The sequence below is a fragment of the Octopus sinensis genome, linkage group LG10, assembly GCF_006345805.1.
Source record: "Octopus sinensis linkage group LG10, ASM634580v1, whole genome shotgun sequence".
Lineage (NCBI taxonomy): Eukaryota > Metazoa > Mollusca > Cephalopoda > Octopoda > Octopodidae > Octopus > Octopus sinensis.
In genome coordinates this window covers 34,643,786-34,669,326 of record NC_043006.1, presented here as the reverse complement: position 1 = coordinate 34,669,326, position 25,541 = coordinate 34,643,786, and the positions used below count along the sequence as shown (strand labels likewise).

Here is a 25,541-nt window from a genome sequence, read left to right as displayed (position 1 = left end):
ATGATGATGAAATCTGTACTCAAATATCTTAAGCACCCTGTGTATACACACACACACACACACACAAGCAAACAATAGAGATTTAATAATCCTTTCTACTATAGGCACAAGGCCTGAAATTTGAGGGGAAAAGGGGTTAGTCAATTTCATTCATCCACAGCTTGGACTGGTACTGAATTTATCGACCGCAAAAGGAAGAAAGGCAAAGTCGACCTCAGTGGAGTTTGAACTCAGAACACAAGGGTGAAATGCCACCTAGCATTTTGCCTGTCATGCTAACCATTCAACCAGCCCACTGCCTTCAATAAAAATTTAATAATAACACAGACATTTGTAAAAAGTCAACAGAACTGAACATCTTTGGATTTTAGGGTGGACGTAAGAAACCAACCTGAAAAATGACAAGAAAAAAAAAGCAACTTAATATCTTCAAATAAATTGTGTCTTTTGAACAGATTATAGAAATATATTGAGATATTGATGTATCTGTTAATGGATTGTGATTTGAAATCTACGGTACAAGTCATCTCTGAACAAGCAAAGTTATGACCAAAGACATTTCAATTGTGGCTATGTTGGCTTTCTCTTAAGTAAAGAGGACCCAAAGAGGGTGTAATTTGAATGTTGTTTTGTAGCTCTTACTGGCAGACAACAAATAACAATGTAGAAACTTCTTTGTTGGTTTGACTGATTGAGATTTTATATACAACATTTTATTCTCTATTGTCTCGGCTGATCTAGCTGTAGGAAATAGGAGTATCTAGTTCACTGCACAATTGGTCATACAGGTGACCATCTGTTGAGACAATACTTTTACAAAGTAAAAGGTCAATCAATTGGGAATTTATTACATCTAGGTATTGAATAAATATAGAAATATCTCAAATTTTTTCAACTAGACCAGGTGAAAGTTGTAGCCGGTTAAGTCAAAATCAGCAGTTCAACTCCAGTCGCTGGCATTTCCCAATAACACTGTGCAAAAAGTGCTTTTTAAATGGATTATTCATGATTTAGTTAGATGCTTTCAACAGATTTTGAGGCTGATTTAAGGCACAAGACAAATTTTTGGAAATTGTTAAATTTCCAAGAATTCAGAAATTAACTGACCTACGCACTTATGATTGCTTTAGATTTTATGTTAACAATATTTAAAAGAGAAAATGGCAATCAATAAGCCAGGAACCATAGAATAGCTAAAAGAAAACAGAAGAGAAATTTGAGGACTTACACACACCTAGTAAATGAGAAGGAACATATTTTAAGAAGAGATAAACTTTGTGAAGTAGAATATGGTGAGGGCACTTGCAGCCCTAGGTTTAGGTAAATACTAAACAAACTATAGGTTAGGGTCACACAATCTGCAATAGCCTCAAAATAATTAACAGGCAGGTTTTCAATTTTTGTGAGACCTTCTGGTGAAATATTTTTTTAACAAGTTGTCTACAAGTTTTATATAGCTTAAGGACTCACCAAATCTAGATCCTGCACTAAGCATTTGTAAGATCATCATCATTTCACATCTGCTTTCCATGCTGGCATGAGTTGGAAGGTTTGACTGAAAACTGACAAGCTGGTGGACTGCAGCAGGTTCCAATCTAATTTGGCAACGTTTCTTTAACTGAATGCCTTTCCTAATGCCAAGAGTATATAGATATCTTTCTTAAACTTGGTCTAACTAAATCTCCATTCTTTGAGCAAAATTTATGAAAAAAATTAATTTTTTAAATCATTAAATATAGGGTTGACCCTTTCAGGACTTTGGGTAAATTTTGAGCCACACTAATTTTGACCAAACCAAACATATTTCCATTGTTATTTCCATTATTATCAGTGCAATGTAAACCAAAAGAGAAAAAAATTGTTCTTACATGAAATTCATTAATCCTTCGACAGGAGAATGGCAAGGAATTGGTACTGCAGATTAAATAGCGTAGCAATGTTGCGGTCAGTTGAGGTGAAAGGGTCAACATATGAACAGAAACATCTGACTTCCATAGTTTCAGAACCTCTTCAGCAATTTTCCTGAGAAAAACAAAACAGAAATAACACATCATCATCATCATTTAATGTCTGTTTTTCATGCTAGCATGGGTAAGTTTCCTGATGTGACTTGAATCATATAAGACATCATCGTTTAACGTCCGCTTTCCATGCTAGCATGGGTTCATAAGAGAAATAGCCTTCCCTGATGTGGAAGCTTCAAATGTACAAGTTTTGACCGTAAATGGCAGATTTTTGACTAGCAGTTTTTGATTCGCTGGTTACCTTTACACTTGTCTCTGAAAACAGAAACTGAATGCCAATTACCGTTCTTATTCTTTGAGACAAATGAAGAACTGGGAAGAAGCCAGGCAAACAAACCTTTCGTATGAGATTAGGATTCTTCTTCTACTTGTTTGTCATTGGACTATGGCCATGCTAGGGCACCATCTTCGAAGGTTTAGTCATACAAATCAACCCCAGTACTCATTCTTAAAGTTTTGGTATTTATGATCTGGTTCAGCATCCAATTGTATTTGGAACATCCAATGTAGAGGTTGCAAAGAACCACAAAGGTGAAACTTATGTGGAGAATAAACGATATAAACTGGTGTCATGATTTCTTTTATATATATATATATATATAAGACAGAGGTAGAAATAGCACAGAATTAAGTCTAAGACATTTCAGTTTAAGAGGGAGTTTAATAAAAGATTATAGAATAAAAATATTTTTATTATATAATTTTTTATTAAATTCCCTCTTAAACTGAAATGTCTTAGACTTAATTCTGTGCTATTTCCACCTCTGTCTTATATATATATATAAAAATTTGATTTGTATAGATCTCTAATCTTTTTTCAACTATATATATAGGGATCAAGGTGTAGGAAGAAAGTTAGCTTCAAGCAATCTATAGTAAATATAAAAAAACAACTTTCTGGGACAATAATAGTTTACTGAGATGGAATGTTGTGGATTTTCTTTCTATCAGAGCATGATACACTGAAAAGTTATTTTTATATTTCACAGTAGGTAACCAGGGTTGCTGGGTGTGCAAATAAGAATACAAGAGTGAAGGAATGAAGTAGGTAAGATCCGGGGGCATGTTTCATAGCAAGCAGAACCTCTAGTGTATACCACAGGCTACTCTTCAAGCCGAGGATATCTTGAGTTTCCATCAGCCAAATCCACTCACAAGGCATCAGTCAAACCAGTGTTAAGTAACATACACTTACCCAAGTTACCAAAGAGGGGGACTGAACCCAAAACCACATGGTTGCAAAGTAAACTTCTTATCCACACAGCCATGTCTGTGCTTCTAGTTTACAAATATTTCTCTTAAGTGGGATTTAATGTGACAGATTAGAACATTCTGGCTAATCGGATAAGCTGAATTCCAGACAGATTTAGCAGGAATTTTACATTTATTTTTATTCAGTCATGTATCAAAATTACAAATAACTGTTGTTGGTGGTGGTGGTGGTCAGGTTACTGCCTGGAATCGAACTCGGAGATATGGTGTAATGGTTAAGGGCGCGGGCTACTAACCCCAAGATTCTGAGTTTGATTCCAGGCAATGACCTGAATAATAATAATAATTATTAAGAATTCAGAAAAAATTTCCATTATGTTCATATTTGGCTTTTGCACATATGTTGCCAGTGTCATGTAAATGGTACCCATGGAATCATAGTCGTGGCTGTTGCTGGTGTCATGTAAACGGCACCGTGCAGGTGGGAGGTAAAAAGTACCCATTACACTCCTGGAGTGGTTGGCATTAGGAAGGGCTGTAGAAACCATGCCAAATCGGACTGGAACCTGGTACAGCCCTCTGGCTTATCAGTTCCAGTCAGACCATCTAACCCATGCCAGCATGGAAAGTGGATGTTAATTGATGATGATGGCAACCTCATCTACTTGACCAGTACTTTATATAACCAGTATTGAAAGTATGGAAGGCAAAGTTGATCACAGCAGGATTTGATCTCAGAATGTAAAGATCCATAAACTAAATACCACAAGGCACTTTGTTTCTCACTTCCTAGTTCTTCCAGTCTACCAAGCAAGCAATAACATTTAAACCAAAAATTAACCAAAGAGAAAATAAAATAAAAGATATTTACATTATTTACATTTGACGGATATTTGTCCTTATCTTGTTTGTTGTTAACACAACATTTCGGCTGATATTTCGAACCTGGGTTCACATTACTTATTATTATTATTATTATTCAGGTCATTGCCTGGAATCAAACTCAGAATCTTGGGGTTAGTAGCCCGTGCCCTTAACCACTACACCATATCTCCGAGTTCGATTCCAGGCAGTAACCTGACCACCACCACCACCAACAACAACAACGATGATGATGAGAACCCAAGTTCGAAATTTCCCCAAGACACCTGATGAAGGCTGGAGGATATATCAGCCAAAACGTTGTGTTAACAACAAACAAGATGAGGACAAATATCTGTCAAATGTAAATAATGTACATAATTCTTCATCTCTTAAATATAGAACTGTATTAAAATAAAAGATAAAACTAAAGTTTTTACCTCTCTTTATTGGAAGACTTAGGAACATTATTTATTTCAGCCTGATAAAGAATTTTCTGTCGTACTTCTGGCTCCAAGGACAGTTCATGGACATGCTTATGTTCAGCAGCAGTTGGAATATCGTTGAGTTCATACACTTGAATGTTATCTAACAACCAAACCTAGAAGAAATGAATGTTTATTTTTATACATATCAAGAGGCATGGTCTCTATGATGCTAAGATACTTGACAAGTGACTGCACTGTGGGAGGGGACAAGTGGGTGTGGCTGTTTGGATGCTGAGTGGAGATGCAGCCTGTGCTGGTAATGGTACTTTCAGGAGCTGGAGGCAAACACATTCACAGGAATATACACGGATAAAAAGAGTGAGAGAGAGAGAGAGAGAGATATAACAATTTATTAATTGAACACAGTTAACATAAATACTTTCCTCTCTTCACATACTCATATAGAGAAATATGTTCAAGGTGCATAAGTGGCTGTGTGGTAAGTAGCTTGCTTCTGCGCATGCGTTTTCCAGTAGTTGCTGTGTGATTTTGTTGAGTCGGACGGTTTTTCATGCTGCTTAGAAAATGTATTCAGACCTCAGTGGGTCCAAGTTGTCTTCAGCAGAAGAGGAGCTGGTAAGGGCGGTCATAAAGATGGGCGGAGTGTTGGAGAAAGTTTTGCTGAGGCCACGGAAATGAAGCGAAAGGAGTTGGACTTGGCTGGTCTGAAGGAGTATGAGAAGATGGTACAGAAGATGGTACAAAAGAATTATGGAGCAGATGGAGAGAAAAACGATCACCTATAAGGAGTTCTCATTAAAAAGGAAAAAGGCTGAGCAGGTGGAAGCAGAATGGAAAAGGTGCTAAGGAGCAGTCAAAGGAATAACATATATAACTAAAGGAGGAGATATGGGGCAATGGTTATCCATTTAGGACAGTAGAGGAGGCAAGGAGGCTGGTGAGTGTGGCGGTGAAAACAGAGGAAGTTATACTTCTGCTCACATACCTTGGAAGAAAGACTACCAAGGTAAGGGTAGAAGTAATCCCACCTGATATAGAAGTGGCTTGCGTGGTGGTGGCTGTCCTTCAAGCCACAGAAATGGAAGAAGGAGGGTGGGAAGGGAAGACACTAGAATTAATTATACAGATGGAGGAGGGACACCTGGAGAGTTTGGTAGAGACAATGATGTTGGGGGGAAATTGTGCTGAGAGTGTGGGTAGAGGGCAGAGTACCATGTTGTTTTAAATGTGGCCAAAAGGGCCACATTAGAGCATACTGCCCTTTACAGAGGACAATAGCTGAGGAAACAGTTGTGGAGATGGAAGAGAAACAAGAGAAAGAAAAGATAGAGGAAAGGAGGAAAAGGAATAAGAATGGAGAGTAACAGAGAGTAGAAAAAAGGAGAGAAAAAGAAAACACTGAGTGTGATGTGGTACTCCAGTCCAACTCCATCCCACCCAAGACCACTCAGACCCACCCTCCCCATACAGACACCAAACCTACTCATCCCATTTCCCCCCACGAAAAAATGGAAAAAAAAAAGCTCAGACACCTCAGAATTTAAAAGACCCCCTCCTCCGGTAAAAAAGGCTACAAGAGATTGCAGTCATGAAGTGATAGCGGAACTGGAACAGAGACTAAAAGGAAATTAGAACTCAGAGACAGTAAGTGGTGTTGCTCAGTATGGGGTGAGTAGCACACTCTTCAGATTTTCATTTTCAACTATCACTCATGTTATAATTTCAATATGTTCTTCATGTTCATTTTCATGTGTCATTCATATCATCATATATTATTTTTATATCTTTTTGTTATAAGTCCCCACATATGTAGTGTCCTCTCTGTGCAATGCCTTTATGGCAAAAATATTGAAATAAAGTAGCTTACCTCCCAACCATGTTTCAGGGTTCAGTCCCATTGCATGGCACCTTTGGCAAGTGTCTTCTACTATAGCCTTGGGCCAACGAAAGCCTTGAGTGTGGATTTGGTAGAGGGAGCCTAAAAGAAGCCTGTGTGTGTGTGCACACACATATATTGTTGTATATATTATAATTATAATTTTTGCATGTATGTATGTATATTTATGTGTGTGTGTCTGTCTCCCAACCATTGCTTGACAACCAATGATAGTGTGTTTATGTCCCTGAAACGTAGCGGTTCGGCAAAAGAGACCGATAGAATAAGTACTAGGCTTACAGAGGATAAGTTTTGGGGTCAGTTTGTCGACTAAAGGCAGTGCTCCAGTATGGCCGCAGTCAAGACTGAAACAAGTAAAATAACAAAAGAATATACTAATATTTAGAGATCTATTCTTCTTGTTTGCATGACCATGCTTGTATATATATATATAAATATATATATATATATATATATATATATACATGTGTGTGTGTGTATATAGAGGGAGGGAGGCAGGCATGTAGGTAGGTAAATAGATATAGAGAGAGAGAGAATAAAGGTCTGATGTCAAATAAGTCAGTAATGAATCAATGATACCAAATCAGTGGTGCCAAAATGTCTCACATTCTGCATGGGCACAATTTATGACGAGGCCCCTTGAGCAAGGCACTTACTTTGCAACAATAAAAAGTTCTTTCTTATTTTGTTACAAGGCCAGCAATTGAAGAAGGGGTAAGTTGATTACATTGACCCTAAAAAGGGTGAAAAGTAAAGTTGACCTCACCAGAATTTGAATTCAGGTCAAAGATGGGTAAGATACTGCTAAGCATTTTAGCTGGCATGCTAAGGATTCTGCCAGCTTGCTACCTTAGCTGCAGCAATAATAATGATTCTTTTATGTTACTGAGAACATGACCATCTCTCCTGTGTTTGAGCTATATTCTCTGTGATCATAATAGCAATGTCAATTTCTACGAAAAAACAAAGCACAAACTTATAGCATACCAAGCAGGTGATGGCTGGCTGGTGGTCGGATTTTGAAGATTCAATGATGAATTTGAAACTGGTGTAGATTCGACTCTGTTCTAAGAGATAACTGGCCAAATAAGACTCTTCAGTAAAGGTCCACCTGAAAGCAGAATAATACCAAAGTATGCACTACGTATAAACATTCATCACTTTATATATACATCAATACATATAGATGTACAGATAAATATGACATACACATACAAGACACATGCACTTGTCCAGGATTATATATATCGTAGCTATTATGCAAAAGTGTCGTACGTCCAAAACGTTCCTTTTTCAGAAATCAAAAAATTACTTTCACCATTTCGTAGCAAAACCGTTGTACTTCACTTTGACTGAAACCGCTTCTGGCTCTGTAGTACAAATGTCTTGTTTTCAAAAGTTCTGAATTAAAATCTTCCACCAAACCTTCGTCACAATTCATGTTCCTAACAATGAATGATTAAGTTATTTTACTAAATTCTTTGTTATATTTAAAATTAATTGAAAGATAATACAGAGCATCTCAACAGAAACATGGTAACAAAAGGGTTAATAATATATAATAGAGAAATAATTCTTAACCCTTTCGATACCAATCCAGCTGAAACCACCTCTGGCTCTGTAATACAAATGTCTTGTTTTCATAAGTTCTGAATTAAAATCTTCCACCAAACCTTAGTCACAATTTATGTTCCTAACACTAGCTTAATGATAACTAAGTTATTTTATTAAATTCCTTGTTATATTTAAAGTAATTGAAAGAAACACAGAGGATCTCAACAGAAATACAGTATTGAAAGGGTTAAGGCTGTGAATTAACCAAGGCATCACAACATAAGACAAAATATTTGCCCCACCACATGGTACTTTGATTTCAAATCCCATTGAGGTTGATCTTGCTTTCCAGCCTTTCAAGTTCTAAAGTTCTGTGTCCCACAACGGCAGCTGGCAAATGATTGGAACCACCAATAAAATAAGAAGGAAAGTATAACTCACCTGTTTATACCAGTGAGAGGTTCAGTTACAGAGTTGATTAGATTCGTCATGTTGATGGTGTAGGAATAAATCTTGCAAACAAATCTGCCAGGCTCGTTATCTTGAGAGGCTATAATTAACAATAACAACAATAATAATAATAATAAAAAGCAAAAAACTAACAAGTGCACTCAGAGAATGCAAACCTCCGCCAAAGTAACACCAACATCCTCTCAATGATTAGCTGGAGATGATTTTTAAAATGAGATTATCTGAAAAATAAACTCAACTGCTCTCACAAACAAGAACACTAAAAATGAACCTGACTGCTCTCAAACGGAAAAATAATCCAAATATATATATATATATATATGTCTGCCAGCCTCGTCTGGCACCTGTGTCGGTGGCACATAAAATCACCCACTACACTCTCGGAGTGGTTGGCGTTAGGAAGGGCATCCAGCTGTAGAAACACTGCCAGATCTGACTGGCCTGGTGCAGCCTTCGGGCTTGCCAGACCCCAGTTGAACTGTCCAACCCATGCTAGCATGGAAAGCGGACGTTAAACAATGATGATGATATTGAGTGAGAGGTAAAGGGAGAGGTGATAAAATACTAATACAGTGAAGGAGAGGTAGTGATAGTAATAGCCATGACTGAGAGGGAGTGAGAGAAAGTAATGACAATGAGAAAGACAAAAACGAAATGGCAAAGAGAGCATTGCATGAATGAGGAAGTTAGGAGTGAGAGATGAATAACGAAGGAAGGAGTGAAAAAGCCAATAAATGGCGTCTGAAGTGTGAGTATATGTGTGTGTACAACAGTAATGGGATGGTAAAGTTCCATGCTGAAAATGTGTGCGAGTGTACCAGAGAACTATGTGAAACTTTACATATACAAGTAAAGTAAAAAAGAAATCAGAAATATAATCCAGAATCCTTGTCCTAATCGGTTCATGCCAGTCACAAGGCCAAACATCTCTGAAAGTTTCATCTGAATCCATCCAGTGGTTCTTGAGATGTCTAGTCCACAGACAAACAAACAAACACAACTGAAAACAATACCTCCGCGGAGGTAATAATAATCCTTTCTATTATAGGCACAAGGCCTAAAATTTGGGGGAGGGGATAGTTGACTACATTGACCCCAGTACTCAACTGGTATTTATTTTATCGAGCCTGAAAGGTAAATTTGACCTCAGAACGCAACAGGTGAAATACAGCTTAGTATTTTGTCCAGTGTGCTAACAACTCTTCCAGTTCACCCTGCCTTAACAATAATAATGGGTCAACATAGGGCTATGATAGATCAAAATATTGAGTGGTGATATGAAAAAAGGGAACCCCATTATTATTAAACAAACTCTTTAGTCACATGGCCAGATAAATTCTGAACACTTGATGACCAAAGTTTGTGATTCAAGTCCAATTCTAGATTACAGCCATTTCACAATTCCTAACCTCTTCTGTTATTATGATAGCGTCACTTATTGACATACTTGTGTGTGTGTGGGCGTGCTCACACATACATGCATACACACACACAAGGCATGACTGCATGGTTAAGAAGCCTGCTTCTCAATCTCGTATTTTCAAGTTCAGTCTCACAGCATGACACTTTGAACAAGTGCCTTCAGTGTAGCTCTGGAATGACCAAAGTTTTGTGGCTGGATTTGGTAAATGGAAACTGAAAGAATATTATCGTGTGTGTGCCTGTGAGTGTGTATATATATGGGGAGAGTTTATGAAAAAAACAAAAGACGAAGACAGGTGGTGTACAAAACAAACAGATGTATTAGTATAACGCTCAGGAATAGAAAAAGTCTTTTACGTTTCGAGCCTACGATCTTCTACAGAAAGGTACACAGAAGAAACAAGAGAGAAAAAAATGCGTGTAGTGGCTAACGATCTATCACTATATATATATATATATATATATATATATATATCATCATCATTTAGCGTCCGTTTTCCATGCTAGCATGGGTTGGACGGTTCAACTGGGGTCTGTGAAGGTGGAAGGCTTCATCAGGCCCAGTCAGATCTGGCAGTGTTTCTACGGCTGGATGCCTTTCCTAACACCAACCACTCCGTGAGTGTAGTGGGTGCTTTTTACGTGCCACCCGCACAGGTGCCAGACAGAGCTGGCAAACGGCCACGAACGGATGGTGCTTTTACATTCACCGGCACGGGGGCCAGGCGAGGCTGGCAATGGATGGTGCTTTTACGTGCCACCAACACGGGGGCCAGACAGAGCTGGCAAACGGACACGAAATGGATGGTGCTTTTACGTGTCACCGGCACGGGGGCCAGGCGAGGCTGGCAACGGACACGAATGGATGGTGCTTTTACATGCCACTGACACGGGGGCCAGACAGGGCTGGCAAACGGCCACGAACGGATGGTGCTTTTACGTGTCACCGGCACGGGGGCCAGACAGAGCTGGCAAACGGCCACGAACGGATGGTACTTTTACGTGTCACCTGCACGGGGGCCAGGCGAGGCTGGCAACGGACACGAACGGTTGGTGCTTCTACGTGCCACTGACACGGAGGCTAGACGGGGCGGCGCCAGCAACGACCATGATCGGATGGTTCGCTTAACCACAGCTGCAATTCCCACTGATGTTGATCGACCTCAATTTGGTTCTGCTTTCTGATATATGAATTGATTTGGTTTGATTTTGATTTTGACTGTTCTCACTGGTCTTGCCGGGTTTTCTCACGCACAGCATACTTCCAAAGGTCTCGGTCTCTGGTCATTTCCTTGGTGAGACCTAAAGTTCGAAGGTCATGCTTCACCACCTCGACCCAGGTTTTCCTGGGTCCACCTCTTCCACAGGTCCCCTCAACTGCCAGGGTGTGGCACTTTCGCACACAACTATCTTCAGCCATTCTCATCACATGACCATACCAGCGCAAACGTCTCTCTTGCACACAACAACTGATGCTTCGTAGGTTCAACTTTTCTCTCAAGGTACTTACACTCTGTCGATTATGAACACTGACGTTACACATCCATCGGAGCATACTAGCCTCATTTCTTGCGAGCTTACGCAAATCCTCAGCAGTCACAGCCCAAGTTTCACTACCATGTAGCATGGCTGTACGTACACATGCATCATACAGTCTGCCTTTTACTTTGAGCGAGAGGCCTTTTGTCACCAGCAGGGGTAAGAGCTCTCTAAACTTTGCCCAGGCTATTCTTACTCTAGCAGTTACACTTTCAGCACACCCTCCCCCGCTACTGACTTGGTCACCTAGGTAGCGGAAGCTATCAACTACTTCTAGTTTTTCTCCCTGGAACGTGGTAGAAGTTGGTCTCTGCATATTTTCAGAGTTTATTGCTCCTGAGCATCTGCCACAGATAAAAACTATTTTCCTAGTTAATATAGAGTGCACATGTGAGGGTGTGTACTTTTGTGTTGCCTTGTCTTGACATCGTATGATAGGTGTAAATGATTATCATTCATTTCCAAAATTCTGTGAAAACATGTGTTAGTCATGAAGAAGTATTATGCTTGGAAACAGATAATGGATGGTACCAGCCATAGAAATCTGCTGCAGTTAGCTGTCTGAAGCATGCAGCAAAGGTAAAATGGAAGACAAAAAGTATGTATGTGAACCTTTCAATCAACTAAGACTGTTTTGCAATTAGGAAGCAAAAATGTCCTTAGGATGTGTTCAAATTTAAAAAAACATGAAGCAAGGGACATAACTTCTTGCCTTAATTTTCCAGAATAATACAGCTGGATGGACTGATACTGCATGTCCCTCGCTATTTTTTTTTTTTTTTTTTTTAACTTTTCTCCTCTAGATTTGAACCCCTGCACTTTCAAATTGCAAGGATAATATCAGTTGAAAGAAGTATGTCGTCTATTATATTCTGATAAGTGAAACACTCGTGTCAACTACAAAAACATGCAGATTGCTTCTTTGAGCTAATTTTCTCCCTGACCATGTGTATTTGTTGATATATGCATCATCATCATTTAAAGTCTGCTTTCCATGTTGACCAAACTCCATTTGTGTGTTGTGGCAAGGTTTCTACAGCTGGATGCCCTTCCATATACGTGTGTGTGTATACATACACATACATATATAAACAATAACACAACTCCAACTTCAAGCTAACAAAATCTTCCAACAATAACTTTCTACCAACCCACACCCTACAAACACGCAAGAGAGAGATGTAGATGGTGGCAAGTACCAGGGCATACCTTTGAGGTTCAAATGCCATTATATAAGAGGCAAGATATTGCAAAGGGAGTGCGAGTAAGTGGCAAAAGACCAAGGTATATATAAGTCACTCTCACCATACCTCTTGGAGAAGTTTAATAATCCTGTACTCTACCTACAAGTATTCAGTAATTTTTCAGTTTAATCTTGAATTGTTTTTATAAATAATTTGACATAAAAACAAAGTGTATATGTGTGTGTGTGTGTGTATATATATATATATATATATTATATATATATATATATCAAGTGTTGGGCCTCACAGAGGCAAAGTGGCTGAGTTCCTAGGCAATGACCAAGACCTTTGCTATTATGTCGTGCTTGAGAAGAAGACCCATCAAGCCAAGCAAAATCGCAGTCATGGCAGATACTGGTGTCACATAAATGGCACATAAAAGCACCCATTACACTCTCAGAGTGGTTAGCATTAGGAAGGGCATCCAGCTGTAGAAAACTATGCCAAATCAGTCTGGAGTCTGATACGACCTTCCAGCTTGCCAGCCCTGGTATGGGTTGGAAGGCTTGACACGAACTGATTGAGCTGTCCAACCCATGCCAGCATGGACAATGTATGTTAAATGATGATGATGTTATATATATATATATATATATATATATGTGTGTGTGTGTGTGTGTGAAATGTAATGAGTGGACTATAATACCTGTTATAACTTAATTATTCATTGTCTGATATAATATTTGGAATATAAAAATTCCTTCAAGTATTGCTAGGAATTGATCAAGTCACTGCTGTAATTGGTTTTCCAACGTTGGAAACCCAATTACAGCAGTGACTTGATCAATTCCTAGCAATACTTGAAGGAATTTTTATATTCCAAATATTATATCAGACAATGAATAATTAAGTTATAACAGGTATTATAGTGAATTGTTGTGCCATTCAAGACAAGTTATATTTCACACACACACACAAACACACATTTTAGAGAGAAGAGAAAGAGAAAGACAAGAGTGAGAAAATTGTAGTCAAAATCTCAGAAATTAACTCACCATCTCCACTGGATGGTAGACAAGTACCAAGCTCTGTTCGACATCTTCTGCACACCACTTGAGTGGAGTTCATCTTTTTGATGAGAGACGTAGGGCTGAGATCAGTAGAATTCACTAGAAAGTACAAATCACTGACCAGACAGTCACCAGGTTTGGGTGACAAAGTGGCACTAGAAACTGAACTGGCTTTAGACTTCTTTGAAGAACCACTTGTTTCATGTTGATGGCAGAAATGGTTGCCAGACATTTCCATCCAGGCTTCTGATGGTAGGGGAAGAACTCTTCGGAATTTTCTACAGGAAATAAAAAAAAAAAGAAAAAGAAATAATGAATATCTGTCCTCATTGTCTAGCCACAAGTTGAATAGATCCATGATCAAAGAAAAGCATTCTAGCAGTGATCAGTCAATCTTTCTTTTTCAGGTATGTTTAGGAACAGATTTCAAAGAAATTTAACTATTATTTTTAGCATGTCAAGCAATTGCATAGAGGCTTCTTTATTGGTTCATTTAAATACCTGTTGCTGTTTTTTATATAACCCTAGGTCAATCCTGATTGAGCTGTCCAACTAAATGTAATTTATGCATGTGTAATTATAGTACTATATTACAAATATGCTTATACATGTGTAATTATAGTAGTTATTATCAGCCTTATCATCACCATTTAACATCTGTTTTCCATGCTGGTATAGGTTGGAAGGCTTGACAGGAACTGTAAGGTCAGGGGTCACACCAAGCTCTATGTCTGTTTTGGCTTGGTTTCTACAGCTGGATACCTTTCCTAACACCAACCACTTAACAGAGCTTTGTACCTGGCATCAACATCAGTCTAAATTTTCATGATTGATGGACATGAAAATTTATTATAACCAAAATATGGATGGTTATGTACAGAGAAGTAAATGGGCCAAAGACCAAAGCCATGAGACTAACTAAACTGCAATCCCTCACCTCACACAAGAGACATGCCAAAATTGGAATGCACCTTAAACGCTCATCCACTCAAAGGTCCAAACACTGCTTTGGTGTAGTGACTTGTGTGTCACAACGACCCTTAAAGCTATGCTAGCAAAGTATAAGCTCCTGGTAGGGCCTCCCATGCTGGCCAGATTAAAGGACAGAGGCAACACAAAAATGACCAATCTATTCCCAAAAGTAAAAATAGGTTTGCATAAGGCTAAGATTCTTGTCTAGAAAAATATAAAGTTACAAAAGCATTCAAGACAATTCACAACCAACAAGACCCAAGAGGGGAAGGCCTTAAAAAAACAGCCCAGGATCAAGAACAGTTGAGAAAAGTCGTTGATGGCCAATACTCTGTAAGGTGAGAAGGACGTAAGTCATATGCTCATGAACTTTTTAAGCCTGAAAATATAAGATATTAAAGGATGATTCAATTGAATATTAATTCTTCTATACGAATCTAATCTTGCGCTGATGTGAAAAAAATCAAGATGCAATAAGATTGCTACCTAATCTGCCTTGCCCTTTTTTTAAATAGTAATTTGGAGAAGATTTGACTGTTACATCTTGTAGGTCGAGTGACTGTATGACAAGATTTCTTAGTTGGGTTAATCAATATGGAAAGAATATCTAAAAATTTTTTTTAATAAAATCACACACACACACACACACACACGTGTTTGAGTACATGTCAGAATAAATGTTCACGTGTGTACGCCTGTACTTGCGTGTGCAGGAATATCTTTAAGAATGACAGACATGAGCTATGGTAAGCAAAGGCTGCTACCTGTAATTTATTTCCAAGTTGTATATATTACGTGAAGCGAGATGCAACGCAGTCCTTTGCGTTCTTCTTGAAGAGGAATCAACTCCTTCAGTCTTAAAACAAGTTCACGCCCACACGATACGAAAATGAGTTTCCTTTTGCAGTCCCCAAAGATTACGAATCATGGAATATTACTATCAAACGACTGAACCAAATTAGAAATTTACATCTGATCTGATTAATCTCCCCTTCTGAAACAACTCAATGATAGTTATTCCCCTTAGATCTCTTCTGATCTGCGTTTGAACACTGCCTTTTTATTCTTCAGGAGCCGTGAAATTAAATTATCAGCTGAATACCAGAATCATTTTTAATTGATTGCTTCCTTCACCGAAACTAGTGACCTTCGGCTGTCTTAGAAAACACTACGTCGACTTTAGTCCTAGCCATGGACACACCCGGCATGAAACTGAAAAATATTCCTCATTTGACTGGTGTTCAAGTCATCTTACACCAACAGACAAGGTTAATCCATAACCACAGCTCCAACAATATAAATTGTTTCTGCCGAAGGCTCATCAGAAACTGTCTGTGGTTTGTGGTCCAGTGTGCGTATGTGTGTATATATACACACACACACACACATAGTACATGAATATGTAGGCAGAAGCGTGACTGTGGTAGGAAGTTTGCTTCCCAACCAATAGTTCCAGGTTCAGTTCCACTGTATGGTACCTTGAGCAAATATCTTCCACTATAACCCAGGCTGACCAAAGTCAAACTTGTTTGGAGGCCACGAGGCAGATATCCACTGCAACTGGCAGCAGAACAGGAGAATCTCCAGTTGTGAACCCAAGTGAGTGGTAGCACTGCTGAGATAAGAACCACATCAAGGGAGATCTCATTGATAACTTTTTGCCCACAACTCTATTGGAAGCAGAATTCAAGATAGCTTACCTTTCTGCTGGTAGAATAACATTACCACAAATACGACATCTACAACTGTCTGTTCCCTTGGAAAGGGAAGCCACCAGATGGGAAGACAGTTGGTTGGAAGAGGTGGGAGGTGCTGGAGACATCAGCAGGTTGGGTAAAGATGTCTGTAGGGTACACTGCAACTCTCCATGGCGGGAACAGCGAAGACCTCGACAAGAAGCAGGATGGAACTGAACTTCTGGAATGCCCAGCTTCCAAGTCCATTCTCGGCCGCGTCCTTGTCCAGTGGTGATGCTGACTGACCCAGAATCTACCTGGACTCTAATGTTGCTGTAACCTGTTTCATTTTGGATCCTGTAGAAAAATATAAAAGTAATCATCATTATCATAAGTTATTGTATTAAGGCAGAGAGAAATAACAGAAGTAAAAGCACAACAGACCAAGTGAAAATTGATTTTGAATCCCATCAGAATTGGTTTGGATTTTATTTTCCCCTCTTCCTGGGGTTGATAAAAATCAACAGCAGTGGTATAGTGAGGGTTAGTGGCAGAGGATTTAATCAAATGAGTCAAACAAATATCCATTTACATAAAATTTGGTTTTGAGCTTTGCCAGAAAAATAAATATATCTATAATATTTCACCACATGTCATGACATGTTTGAGTATTTTGCCTTTAAAAACCCATAGACCATTCAAGCTTGGTCGATGCCAGTGCTGCCTGACTGGCTCCCATCCTAGTGGTATGTAAAAAGCACCATTCTAACGTGGTCAATGCCAGTGCTGCATGACAAGCCCCATGCCAGTGGAATGTAAATGGCATCCACTACACTCTAGGAGTGGTTGACGTTAGGAAGGGCATCCAGTTGTAGAAACCTTGCCAAACCTCAGTCAGACCGTCCAACCCATGCCAGCATGGAAAGTGGATGTTAAATGATGATGATGACTACAGAATGATACTGAAGGTGTAATTGAGAGTATTTAACAATATCTATGAGATTTATAGCTGCAACCAAATTAATGGACAGATTTGAAAATCAACAACACCCTCTTCAATTCAATGCCCATGTTGGCAAGGGTTAAACAGTCTGAGAGGATTTGATGACCCCAAAGATTGCATTGTGCTTCAGTGCCTACCTTCATACAGTTTCTATGGTTGGATGCCCTTCCTGATGTCAACCACGTACAGAGTGTACTGGGTGCTTTTTCTTGAGACCAGCACTGTTGAGGACTTTATGCAGTTTGCAAGACTACAAACCTGGGTGGAAGGGGGTAACTTTATATTAACAGATGAGGGGCAAAAGATGAGAAAAAGAATGAGAGAAGAGGCCAATGCAGAACATTTCTCTATAATGGTTTAATGCCTGATAAATAATATTGGTTTCTGAGAGAGAGACAATACCACAAATTTAGTGGGATTTGAACACAAAATGCAACTGAATACCACAAAGAATTTTGTCTGATGCTTTCCTGATTCTTCCAAGCCACTGCACTTGCCTAATCACTTCCATTGATTTATTCTAGTGGTATGGAGACTATGAACTTATAGAACAAATAAAGTCAAACCTATCCAATATATTACTAGTACTTATAAACCCTTGAGGAGATGACAGATAGGGTTGTTGTCAGCAAGGAAGTAAAAGAATGAAATTAAATACCATAATGAATAATCAATGGCAACATTAATATTAATACCAATAGCAATCTTGATCTTCACCTTAACTTGGATGTTGTGTTAGAACACAAAATACTGCATTATTTACCTTGAGAGAACCTCTCATATGCAGATTCATGATACATAAAAGCTCATGGAATTATATCACAGTTGGAGATCAAGGTTACTTTTTAGTCTTAATACTTTCTCTGTAGTCATTAATTATTCATTACTGAGCCCACTGGCAATTTGCAACACCAGTGGCTGAAAAATCATCATTTCAAATGTCAATTGTGAGAGGCATAGGTTTGATGATTTGACTGGATCTGGTAAGGCCAGGGACTGCACCGGGCTTCATTATCTGTTTTGGCATGGTTGCTACAGCTGGACATTATCACAAGTGTTTTTTTATGGGGCACAAGTACCAGTATCAATTCTGCTGTGGTGGATTGGTCTTCTTGAGTACAGCAAGGTGCCAGATATGTATAAAAGAATGTTGAGATGTGTTGGAATCCATTTGATGATAGACCTGAAGTGTGCTTACTGCCTAATCCTTTGACCAGTGGTTCTCATCCACATCAGATTTTGCAGTTAAAATTCATGTGCAATAAATTGGCTATATGTCTACAATACACAATATTTTAATTTTTTTTTATACAATTCCTAATAATATCTGATTATAAGAATATAAAACTGTTATGGTAAGAAGCTTACTTCCCAACCAAATGGTTCTAGGTTCAGTCCTACAGTGTGACACCTTGGACAAGTATTTTGTATCAGCTTCTGGTTGACCAAAGCCTTCTGAGTGGATTTGGTAGACGGAAACGGAAAGAAGCTCATATATATATATATATATATATATATATAATATATATATATATATATATATTATGTGAAATAGAAAGATGAATAATCTTGTTGCAGATTAATCAAAAGTTTAACCGATACCTTGGTAGCAAAAATCACAGCAGAAGACAGCACGGTTGGAGGTACAACATATGGTGTTGCAACCGTGCGTTGGTGCGGATAATTGAATATTAATATTATTATTTCTTCAATTCACTAATAATATATATAATATATATATATTATATATATATATATATATATATTATGTGAAATAGAAAGATGAATAATCTTGTTGCAGATTAATCAAAAGTTTAACCGATACCTTGGTAGCAAAAATCACAGCAGAAGACAGCACGGTTGGAGGTACAACCATATGGTGTTGCAACCGTGCGTTGGTGCGGATAATTGAATATTAATATTATTATTTCTTCAATTCACTAATAATATATATATATATATATATATATATATAATATATATATATTATATATAGGTGTGTGCATATTTGGTGTCTGTGTTTGTCTCCGACCACCGCTTGACAACCGGTGTTGGTGTATAGAATAAGTAGCAGGCTTTAAAAATTAAGTCCTGGGATCGTTTGTTCGACTAAAACCCTTCAAGGCGGTACCCCAGAATGGCCGCATTCAAATGACTCGAGCAAGTAAAAGATGAAAGACTGAACGGATATGAGAGTCCAGTAGAGTAAAATAGATATCAGAGGTTCATAAGTAAAAAATGGTTGAGAACCATTCTTTGACTCAGTGGAAATCAAGTAAAAAAAATTAGTAGCGCACTACACATTGGAAATTCTTTAAAAACAGTTTTAAAGTTACCAAAAAACCCTCCCAGACATTATAAGTAACACATTTTCATAAGGCTCAAGTAGTGTGGATTTTGAAAGACCTTAAATTGCAGTTTTAAAAATCCGCGGCGCACCGCATTGTTACGGAACGATTTGGTTTAGAGACTAAATCAAAAGCCCGCGGGTTTTAAGCCAGAACGAAGAGAACTAAAAGTCTTTGAAGGGATATTTAGTCCAAAGCTCAGCTTCTCCTGCCAATAATAGTAATTCTGATGATAAAAATACTATTTAATTTTCACAAACTTACTCAAAATTAATCATGCTGCCAGACACAGTATAAAGTCATATAAACCTCACATCGTGTTCTGATTACACTATATAGTTAGAAGAAAACTATTTATACTAAAGATTTCGACACTAATTCGGTTTCACCGGATATTTCCATGTATTATATCAATTTACTTACTATATGCATTTTTATGTAATTCTTTATTCATTGAAACATACATAAATAAAAGAAAAGTCTTAACTGAATTATAAATATTGTGAGTGGAATGTTATTGTTATTTTTAAGACACTCATGATAATTAATTAATAATCTACTATTATTTTCATCACAATGATCATTTATACAATAAAAACAAAATTAGTTGTTCTACGGTGTGCGATAAAAATTGGAGAAATATATCTATGTACCTTGAGTTAACGATGGAGAATAATGAAAATCATATAAACCTGTCGACATTAAGATACAGCGTGAACCTTCCTAGATTCTTCAATCTTTCGGCATACAACATGGACCATGTCTTCTTGTGGTGGTAACCCGATACATTTCGACTGTCTTCCAAACATGCTGACATCGCTGCAAAAGACGAACTACTTAGAGCGCCATTTACCATTGTGTTTAATGCCACACTGGAGGCCGCTTACGGACTTTCACATAAATTATATTTGTTGTTTAACTCCACGTGATCTCAGGTTGTTTTGGCTGTTATTTGTCGCAGGTCGAGTAATCGCTAAACCCGCACCCACTCCACCCGTAATGTCTTCCGGTCTGTCCCATCATTCGATTTCTGTCCATTTATTGTAATTCATGAAAATTTTTAAATTCGATTTATTGTAAAAACCCATTCGTGTGTCTGACCCCATCATCAGATTGTATTGTCCCATCTATGTTCGCCCCTTGTGGGTAATAATAAAACAACGTACATTCGTTGGGCTCGGTGGTTCGCAATATGGATCCCTTGGGGCTCCACATAAGATTTTATTGATAAAATTTATGTGCAATAAATTGCTTTATACTTCTATAATGCTTAAAATACTAACGTGCAAAATATTTTAACAATATTTTTATACAATTCCTTAAAATATTTAATAATAAAAATATAATAGGATTATTTTTTAAACATCGGATAGTTATGGGAGTAAAAAAGGAATCAAATTGGGGTCTATAAATTTTAAATAATGGTTATAGTGTAAATAAACACACCCGCATTCATATGCATGTATGTATGTGTAATTTTTATTCGTTACAAGGGAAACAAGTTGACAATATTACAAAATACTTTATAGACAAAATGTAATTAAACAAAGAAACCGCATTGTTATCAGAATTAAAATTATACGCGCAAAGTTATAATACATTAAGATTCGCGCTTCAATGTTTGTTAAATGCGCGTGTTGTTGTTCTTTAACCCCAGGTCAGCCATGAGAGCGCGAACCTAGAAAAAGCAGACAGAAGCATCTAGTTGTTTGGTCACACATAATAAATCAAGGGATAACTTTATTCAGTATAACCTTCTACTTTAAGCCATTAATGAGTACTTAAGGAAACTGGAGCTATTTCTAACGAAAATATGGAGGATTTCCTATTTAGCTTCTGTATGTGCGTGTATTAGAACAATGAACAAATGTGTTACTACTGCGAGCAGACGGCTAGCTAACAAAAGGGATCTCCAAATGGTCGCTTAAACTTGTAGAAAGAGCAGCCAAATTTCTCTAAACTACAGCCAACAGTTTTCAAAAAAGAATACATTAAAATAATAAATGTAGTCCATACTTTTCCAAACAATAAAAACAGGGTGATCACAGCTTTATGAACAAGTCCCATTGATAAAAGTACTTTAAGTACTGCTATTGATTTATGATGCACCCAACATGTGTATGTCGGGTGAACTATATATAGTCACAGTGAGTAAGTTTGTGGAATTAGTAATGAGTTCAAACCATGTCGGGTTCGACTCCGTTTCTACCTCTCTCTGGGAGCGTTAAACATCAACAAAGTTACATTATGTTGGAGCTGGATTTTTTAGAAAAAGCAACCAACTCTTCATGCTGTCTAAAATACAAACGTACATTCGCTTAGCTCGGTGGTTCGCAATATGGATCCCTTGGAGCTCTACATAAGATTTTATTGATAAAATTTATGTGCAATAAATTGCTTTATACTTCTATAATGCTTAAAATACTAACGTGCAAAATATTTTAACAATATTTTTATACAATTCCTTATATTATTTAATAATGGTTATAGTGTAAATAAACACACCGGCATTCATATGCATGTAAACAAGAGCACTCAGAGAGTGCAAACCTCTGCCAAGGCAACACCAACGTTCTCTCAACGATTAGCCAGAGATGATTTTTAAAATGAGAATATCTGAACTAAACTTGACTGCTCTCACAAACGAGAATACTAAAAATGAACCCGACCACTCTCAAAAATTAAGTTTAAAAAACCGGAAAAATAATCCAGAATCCTTGTCCGGTACCGGGTCGATCCCCAAATCTAATCAGTTCATACCAGTCACGAGCTCATACATTCCTGAAAGTTTCATCCGAATCCATCCAGCGGTCCTTGAGATATCTTGTTCACGGACCAACAAACAAACAAACAAACACGACTGAAAACATTACCTCCAACTTCGCTAAAGCGGAGGTAACAAATAAATAAATAAAAAATCACGGTTTGAACGTCTTTGATGAGGTCAACTTGACGTAGATTGACATCAGCAAGAACTACAAAATTGATCAATTACAAAGTGGAACTAGCGAATAAAGATTTTTTAACAAATTGTTTTTAATCAGCGATTGAGGATAACGATATTCAAATATGAAACAATATAAAATATATCTTATTGAAATATATACAGGCGTAGCTGTGTGGTAAGCAGCTTGCTTTTCAACCACATGGTTCAGGGTGACACCTTGGACCTTCGTCTATAGCCACGAGCTGACCAAAGCCTTGTGAGTGGATCTGGTAGACGGAAACTGAAAGAAGTCTATCGTATATATATGTGTGTGTTTGTCTCTATCACCGCTTGACAACCGATGTTGGTGTGTTTATGTCCCCATAACTTAGTGGCTCGGCAAAAGAACCGATAGAATAAATACTAAGTTTACAAAGAATAAGTCCTGGGGTTGATTTCTTCGATTAAAACCCTTTAAGGCAGTGCTCCAGCATAGCCACAGTCAAATTACTGAAACATGTAAAAAAAAAACTAATAAAAGAATAAATCTGTGATTATAAGTTGAAATCACATTGCACAATCGGGTTTTCCAAGGCAGGGCGGGGTACTAAGCGGTTGCTGGAACTGCTAGAAATAGAAGCTATATCTCTCAAACACACCATAACCATCTTAAAAGGACACATTGCAAAATGTGGTCCCATACAGACAAAAAACAGAAGACAATATTATAATCTACCCAACCGGGACCGAATTTACAACTGCAATATAAGGCAGCGTAAAAGTTCCCAGCAAACTAAGTGCGAGTGACACTCCGGTCTCGTTCACATTATCCGGTTGTAACTCAGTTGAACCGCTAATGTCCTGGTGTAAATCAGAAACTATTCTTCGTACAATCTCATTTCTCGTAACTTTCTTGTATAGAAAAAGCTTTCATCTTTTCTAAGAAAGACTACAAAACTATTTGCTGATCGTAATTTAAATTGTCTTCACAAGTTCCATTGAGGTATAAATCTGAAGGTGCGCCGCTTACATCAAATATCAACTAACTGTAAACAGCTGAAAGTTTTTATTTATATTTATGAACTTTCAAACTAGTGACGCACTGAACTTGTCCCGTTTTCAGGAATACACTACTTCACTTGACTTTAAAGGATTTTAACCTGGATTTTCAATGGCAAATTTCCAGGAAGCATTTGGGGTGAGCCTTATATCTTTTATCCATTTGTCATACCGAGTAAGTTTATTATACTGAGTTCAAATCCCGCCGGGGTCGACTCTGTTTTTTTTTTTTTTTTCTTTTTTCAGAGAGCGATGTAGTAAGTAACATTCGAGAACTCAATGTAATCTAATTAACGGCACCACCTCCAATATTTGTTGTTTTATATCTATCGTATATAACTTTTACAAGAAGCGGGATGACAGTGAGTTCGAAGTATCGACCTGATAACCTTCGTTGGACAGAGACCGAAACTTCCAAGTCCCTGTCACCCCTCTTGTAAAACATGTTCCATACAAATTCTTCAGTTTAATGTTAAGCTGTTTTTATTAAAACTTAACATGAAAGTACACACACATACATACATGCATGCATACATACTATATATATAGTAATCGGTAACGGTCTCAAAATGACTCAAGGCCTGAGAGTTTCGTGTATGATAGATACTATCGGCCTTTCAGCAACTTTGTAATTTCTGACGAATATATATATATATATATATATGATTGTACTACAAAACGAAGACACAGACAGACAGATAAATATCTTGTTTTTGCTCTGATAATAATGGTTTCATATCTTATACACAAGGCCAGCAATTACGGGGGGGGGGTAAAGTATATTAAATCGATCTCGGTATATTACTGGTATTATATTTTATCACTTTTACATTTATTGTAATTCTGCGCGCCCGCGTGCGCGCGCGCGCGTGTCTGTGTGTGTGTGTGTGTGTGTGTGTGTGTGTGTGCGTGTGTGTGATTGTATTGTTCTCGCAATGTTTGAATATCTCTGGTATTCTGCATGTAAATAAATACTTGCAAGAAATAGAAGGCTTGAACGCCACAGATTCTGTTTTTAAGTGGAAGAGTTTGTAACTAATTCGGAGACTGATTGCATTTTTATATCACAAAATGTAAAAGAAAAACGAAATCATGTTTTGACAGTATCCACAGGCTGTTAGTCCTGTTATGTAAAACTGTGCGTACATTATACTTATAGACAAACAAACAAATTTATTCACAGTTTATCATTTTGGGAGTAATAGCAACCATATTTCCTTTGAAATTGCTGCGTAACGTTTTAAATCTGGAAAGACATAATGAATTATGTAGTTCAACATAATTTTTGATGAAGTGGTCGTGGATGGATTCCTTTTGACCATAAAACACTGCCCTCTCATTCTATGGAATATGGACTAAGCAATACCTCACACAGACACACACACACACACACATACATACATACATACTTACGTTATACTTACATCATACATACATGCACATATACATACACGCATGCATACATACAAATACATACGTACACACAAGCACGCGCTCGCACACACGCACGCAATTATGCGTTTGGGTTTACAAACGAGGTAAAGACTTTGTAGTGATCAAGGAAGACTCGCGAAAGATACATACATACATACATACATACATACATACATACATACATACATACATACATACATACATACGTACACACCTACATACAAGTGTAGTATGTCGGTAGATAGATAGATAGATAGATATGTTTCTTTATTAGCCACACAGAGCTGAACACAGAGGGGACAAATTACAAAGTAGAGCTTTTCTTTTGGGGGAGGAAAAAAAAAAGAAAAGAAAAAAGGTGGCGAGGTAGGTATTCGGTCAAAAGGGACCGTGAAAAAAAAGAAAAAAAAAGGTGGCGAGGTAGGTATTCGGTCAAAAGG

At 37.7% G+C, this 25,541-nt stretch overlaps 2 protein-coding genes across 2 annotated transcripts in view; one reads left to right on the top strand and one right to left on the bottom strand.

Annotated features, from left to right (window-relative positions):
- Window positions 1-20,641, bottom strand: LOC115216646 (E3 ubiquitin-protein ligase E3D-like). Its single transcript, XM_029786135.2, has 8 exons — window positions 20,375-20,641; window positions 16,356-16,688; window positions 13,669-13,961; window positions 8,439-8,547; window positions 7,431-7,554; window positions 4,538-4,698; window positions 1,869-2,022; window positions 1-391 (listed from the first exon to the last, which is right to left on the bottom strand). Exons 1-8 carry the CDS (start codon window positions 20,536-20,538, stop codon window positions 368-370), a joined length of 1,362 nt encoding a protein of 453 aa, XP_029641995.1. The 5' UTR covers window positions 20,539-20,641; the 3' UTR covers window positions 1-367.
- A 3,025-nt stretch (window positions 20,642-23,666) lies between these two features.
- The window catches only part of LOC115216322 (nostrin), a 389,446-nt gene continuing 387,571 nt past the window's right edge, over window positions 23,667-25,541 (top strand). The window contains exon 1 of the mRNA XM_029785540.2: window positions 23,667-23,806. Within this exon, the coding sequence (XP_029641400.1) occupies window positions 23,780-23,806 (27 nt within the window). The 5' untranslated portion in view covers window positions 23,667-23,779. The remainder of the gene's footprint in view (window positions 23,807-25,541) is intronic.